A 6,027-nucleotide genomic window follows, 5' to 3' on the forward strand; every position below is an offset into this window, starting at 1 on the left:
AGGTTATATTTAACAGTAGGTTCATCAACCTACTTTATTGACTTACAGAAATTATTAAATAGAAATGTAAGAGTGAATGGACCTGCACAAAAGAACATATGCTAGGCTATAATATAAACACAGCATTTTAGTTGTTAATTTGCAGATATCTCCGTTTATGTTTATTTTCCCAAATCACGTTTTTTGTGCACAAGGGAAATATCAGGCAAACTGGTGTTGGCTTATTCACGTTAACAATGGTGTTTAAAAGAAAAAAAAACTTCTACTATTGTGCTTTATTTTCCGTGTAGAACAAGTGTAGCGCATTGAAGTATAAACGACTTGGGTGGTGGGACTTGGGAACTTACGGGGAGCACGTGAAGGCAGCATGAGCCTGCCCCTCTGAGCAGCAGTCAGTTACATGTTTACTTGCTTTGTCAGCGGTGTCCCCGCAGCAGATAATCTCATGTACCTAACCTGCCGCTGATCAAATCCTTGGACTTTTATCTCAGAGCGACTTATCGCATCGTCAGGGCTCCTTATCAGCACTTTCCCACTCATTTCCTCAGCCTCTTGCGGACCTTGATCGGGGGCACATCGGGTACAGTTTTTTTTTTTTCTTAGCTAACAGGGAAAGATGACGTTAAAATCCAATAAAAACGAACCTGCTGTCATACTGGATCCTGTCAACAGCGTCCGGACAGCCCTCTCCGATCTGTACCTGGAGCAGCTCCTTCAAAACAAACCAAAGTCTGACAAGGTAGGGTGTCGTTTTTACCTTTTTTTTTGCCCGCGCCCCCTCTATATTTTGGTGTAACGTTAGCTTCCGGGTAAGCAAGAGATGGGGCGCATGATCGTTGTTTGTTCCTCGACAAGATCTCTAATAACAGAGCCAGTTATGTTTTCCTGATGCAACCTAACAGCAGCAGCACATTCAGATCTTTCTCCTCAAATCAGCAGGTCTGTGTTGGTAACCGCTGCATTGCTGGCTGACTCAGTAGACATTGCATTGGCAATTTCACTTCTGCGTCCTCCCTCCCCTAAACTACATATAGAAATCATCTGAGGAATTGGGGAAACAAGGCTATATCACATGTCAGGCGTCCTGTGTTTCTATGTGTGATCATTAGACAATGAGCCTGTAAACCTGTGGCACAGAGCTACACAAATGGTATTAAATGAACTGACTAGTCAGCTCAACATGTTCAACTGCGGCAGTAAAGTCTTCTTAATGTAACATCAGTAGGCCTATTTTCTGAAGCAATGTTGTGCAATATAGAAGAAAATGGATAGACAGGAAATAAAGTTAATGTTGGTCCACTTTTCAGCACTTAAGTGTGATGTTGCCTGGGCCACTGCTGCTGAGTGTGATCAGTCAGCTCTGGCTAGGCAGGTTGTTTACTACATCACAATGTACCAGGCTGATGTTTTTTCGGCGAAACTTGGTTTCACATAGACGCCGGATTATGTTGTTAAACCACTGACCTTTAAGCCGGACAGCACCTTACAGGACATGCGTGACCACAAAGTGCTTAAAACAGTTGCAGCTTAAATCCGCCAGGAACTCTAGGCCTCTATTTGGCAGCCAGTAATGCTGAGGGAGCTCTATGCGCTAAACCTCTTCTCTGAATTTGAAAAGTCAGCACTGAGCTACTCTGAAGGAAACGGGGAAGGGAGGAAACTTCTTTCCTGACATCAGCAGTTTGCAGTTCAATAGCCTCAAGTTACAGTCTTGCCGAAAGTTTCTTATGCTCAGTGCTGGTTTGTGGAATCAGTGTCTTTAAGTGAGATCATGTGATCCATTATTTCATAGTGCAGACTGCACAGTCTGTAGTGCTGGTCACATGACATATGGCTGGTTTGCAGTACAAAGAGTAGGCCCGTTGTGGTCTGCACATGTCCCAGCTCAGTACTGAGTTATGCTCCTCTGGACACTCCTCCAAATATTTCACATTTGCTGTGCACTAGCCCTACATGGACAATCAGTCATGCATTTAAACACAGGGACAAGTACATGGCTTGTTATTTCAGCCCCACTTTGCACTGTCACTCCCTCAGCCTTGTGATGAAACAGAATTCCAAATGTTAAGACCCAAATAAGTTTAGGCACGTCAGATGAGAGCTAGCATGAGGTGGAGGACTTAATGTCTTACTTCAGTACTGGTTTTCAACAGCCCCTCCAGCTATTTCTGTACAATCTAACCACATTCTTCCAGTCTGTGTGTTAAAAAAAGGTTGTAGTAGTGTACGGTTTGAGTTTGTCTGGCAGGTCCATTAACCACGCTGTTTGTCCCATGTCCCTAGAGACTACCCTTATCCCACAGGTGGAAATTATTAATAATGAAAATTTCTTGGATAATGGGCAAATCAGCATTAAATGAGCACATAAGACAGGTTATGTTATAATGCATTCAATACCATTGTACCATTGTGTACGGAGAAAAGCACAATAGGTATAGATTTGTATTAGATTGACTTTCTGAAAAGCATCTATCACACTGATCTATTCCAGATAAAGCCACACCCACCTTAAGATGAGATGAGCAAATGTCCAGAACAGGATGCACTCTCACTCAATGCCTTTTGCTTTCCACCTGGCTGCTTGTTTATCCTGTTGCATTTCCACACCCAAAACTGGCATTCAAGCTTTCTGGGGCTTCATGACCCCAGTTCCATTAACACGTGTTGACTGTTAAGAGTGACTGGAACACACTGCAACAAACCACAAACCTTTAAGTCATGTAGACATGTGTTTATTTCTTTTTAGGGATAAAAGCTGGCGGGGTTCACTGTTGAAATCATGATGAGACACATTTCATTAAAATTGGCGTTTAGCACCAATCCAAAGCTAAGCGCGCAAATGTTTGAGCATTTAGTGGTAAGGCACACTCCCTCTGTTAATGTTCTGTATGTCAAACATCTGTCAGTGTTCCTCAGAGAGCTCCAGCTGTTTTGTGTTAAAGCGCATTATCACAGCCCGTGTCAGTTTCCTCCCTGCTCAGTCCCAAGGGTCAGCACTTTGTTTAGAGGAAGTCTCCGGCTACGTGGCTTGAGGAGAACTGCTTGGTATTTGTGAATAGAGGTGTAACAGTTACTCCTGCCTGTAATGGGCCCACATAAAAGTTTCCTTAAATTTGGAAAAAAACAATAAATGTCATTATATGATCACCCAGCTTGTACAATATCTGGTGCTTTTATGCATTTCCATCAAGTTCATTTATACTAGTCATAAGATCACAAGCTGGCGGATTCACAAAATTAATTCCCTGGGAATGTGGAATAGAAGGAACAAGTAGGACAGCTTTGGATTTCAGAAAGAAATCAGTGTGTGGTGATTTTATCTGTAGCAAGATTGCCGCACAGACTCCTCAGAGGATGTAATTCCATCTGTTTACCATGGGAAACCATCCATATACTCTCTCCTGGCATAGTACAGTCCTGACATCTAAGAGCACAAGGCTGGTAAATAACTATCATGTTGCACAGAAAAACAGCTGACTTTCTGACTGACTCCTGCATTCAGTTGTTTCCTAACTCACAGTCTCAGTTTGTGTTACAGAAAAAGTAACTTCTTCTTCTTCTTCTTCTGGCCTCACCCAGACAACCACCGATGTCTTGAAATCATTTTACTGAGCATGGTTTACTACAAGTTTCAAAAATAACATGAACGCAGACATGCACATGTTAAAGATAATAATCTTAAGAACAAATCTTTTTAATTAAGAGGGCACACATGAAACTGCTAAGAGAAACATACAGTGTAAATTTCTGCCTGCGTTACACACCAAAATGCTGTTCTACAGTATTTTAGGGCTGAGGTTATAGAGGACGAGGAGGAGGAGGAGGGCGATAATGATATTTATTGGTTTATTGTAGTGCTGATGTTGTAAGACAGATAAAAAGATTTTGCTGAAGCAGTGCTGATGTGTCATTTTCATGCAGAAGGTTTCTGCTGACGTAATCGTGTCTCTGATGTCAGTTTAGTGACCAATTTATATACCTTGTGATATGTGCATTCATTGTTCTATAATATGCGTGCTGTCCACAGAATTACTCCTCCATAGTGTAGCTTATCTTGTACCTAATACATTTATTGAGAGTCCCCAATAATTGCAGTGTCTCTATTCATTATAGGAGATCTTTAGCTTTAAAAATATGTGGATCTCCTTTTCTGACGGTGACCTGAACCATCTAAGTGACATTATGGAAGTAGCATGGACATGATCTGGGGATAGGGATTCAAAAACTAGACTAGAAGATTTAGCTTCCTTACATTTATGTTCCTTATCACCTGATGAGACTGGTGGTATCCATGGCCACGGGAACTTGGTGAACCTGATCGATGGATGTGGTTAATGAGGTGTTATAACACTGGGTTAATTTTCAACCACGGAACATATGTTGAAACTGCAAATGAAACGTAGCTGTTGGCACACGTTGGCGAAAGGCTTTCACCTCACTTATTGGGTGATAAAGATCTGTCCAGATTGGTCCAGAACTCACTGCACATCTTCAGAACAATACATTCAACTAATCACATAAAGCAAGGTTTAAACTTCATTATGAGCGAAGTTGATTTCATTTTGTGTGAGATAAAACATCAAGTGTTATTTCTTTTGTTTTATTTTATTTTTCATTCTAACAGGTGGCTATGCAGATCTATGAGAATCAGGGGGCTGAGGTTTACGCCAATGGTAGTGCTGGACACATGAATGGAACAGAAGTAACCAAGATGAAAGAAGTAGCATTTGAAAAGAATCCTTCAGAGCCAATGGTATACCATCTGTTTCTACACACACACGCACACAAACAGTTTTTATATTTTTATATTTGTGTTGCTGATTCATCCTCATTGACTGTGGTCTTTGTCCATAGGGGGTCACTCTGAAGCTGAACGACAAACAAAGGTGCACTGTGGCCAGAATATTGCACGGCGGCATGATCCACAGACAAGGTAATTTATCACACATTGATTTGAGGGTTAGTGGGGAGTGTTCTGGCTGACCTGGCGTGTGTTGGAAAGAAAGTTTTCTACACAGAAGCTCAATAGTTTGTCCCAGTCAAATCTGTCTTAGCATTAGCTGTCTGTGTGTACTGAAGGAGGTCTACCTCATGTCCTGATCAGTGCCCACAGGATAAGAGCATCAGCAAAATGTCTGACATGTATTTCAGTTGGTACAACAGATCATGTACATACTGTATCTCTCCGGCCATATGCACGATGAGCTGTAAAATTAGACTTGAACTATTAAAGTTAGAATATTTCAAACATATTTGACATTGACAGAGTTCTCAGTGTCTACATCACATTTTTTTTGTTTTTAAGGCTTTTCATGGGTTTAGCTTATCTCTCAGAAGAATACATATTACGCCAGTAGCTGCAACCACATTTTAGGACTGTATTAACTGTGACACCGAAACTGAGCTGGAACACAGAAGAGTTACTACTCTTCTCCTGGTTCTTCTCACTTCCAGGATCCTTACATGAAGGCGACGAAATAGCAGAAATCAATGGGAAAAGCGTGACAAACCAATCTGTAGATCAGCTACAAAAGATCCTGGTAAGTTGATACCTTCTAACATTGCCTCTAAAGTGAATGCAAACCTCATCATATCATTTCAGCACAACTAAAAAAAAAAAAACCCAATGTCCTCTTTACATACAGAAAGAAACCAATGGAGTAGTCACAATGAAGATCATTCCCAGCCTGCAGGGCCGATCTCGAGCCTGTGAGGTAATAACATGACTAGAGGAATGTGCACTTAGCTTTGGTCTTGTCAGGCCTATTGCTTTTGTTGCGGGTGGTTTTTGTGTTTCATGTTTGTTCACTCCAAACTCCTTTTAAATTCACATGAGTAAATTATGTGTAAATTTGCTTTACATTCAGATCCAATGGTAACCTCTAGTGGCACAATCTACAAACATGGGCTTGGTTGCATTTCTTTCAGTATTTCCCTCTACACTTACTAAAAATGATTTTGTTGTTTATTAGGTGAATCTTCTGTTAGCAATGAAACAACCCAGGGACTATAATATTAGTTTAAATT

General features: G+C 41.1%; 1 protein-coding gene across 1 annotated transcript; it reads left to right on the forward strand.

Annotated features, from left to right (window-relative positions):
- Positions 1-376: 376 nt before the first annotated feature.
- On the forward strand, positions 377-5,895 carry LOC119884729 (55 kDa erythrocyte membrane protein-like). Its single transcript, XM_038695055.1, has 5 exons — positions 377-739; positions 4,625-4,753; positions 4,855-4,933; positions 5,455-5,540; positions 5,646-5,895. Exons 1-5 carry the CDS (start codon positions 617-619, stop codon positions 5,724-5,726), a joined length of 498 nt encoding a protein of 165 aa, XP_038550983.1. The 5' UTR covers positions 377-616; the 3' UTR covers positions 5,727-5,895.
- Positions 5,896-6,027: the final 132 nt, after the last annotated feature.

Source organism: Micropterus salmoides, unplaced genomic scaffold, assembly GCF_014851395.1.
Source record: "Micropterus salmoides isolate LMB-PRFRI ecotype aquatic unplaced genomic scaffold, ASM1485139v1 Ms_hic_scaffold_3636, whole genome shotgun sequence".
NCBI classification, from domain to species: Eukaryota; Metazoa; Chordata; class Actinopteri; order Centrarchiformes; family Centrarchidae; genus Micropterus; species Micropterus salmoides.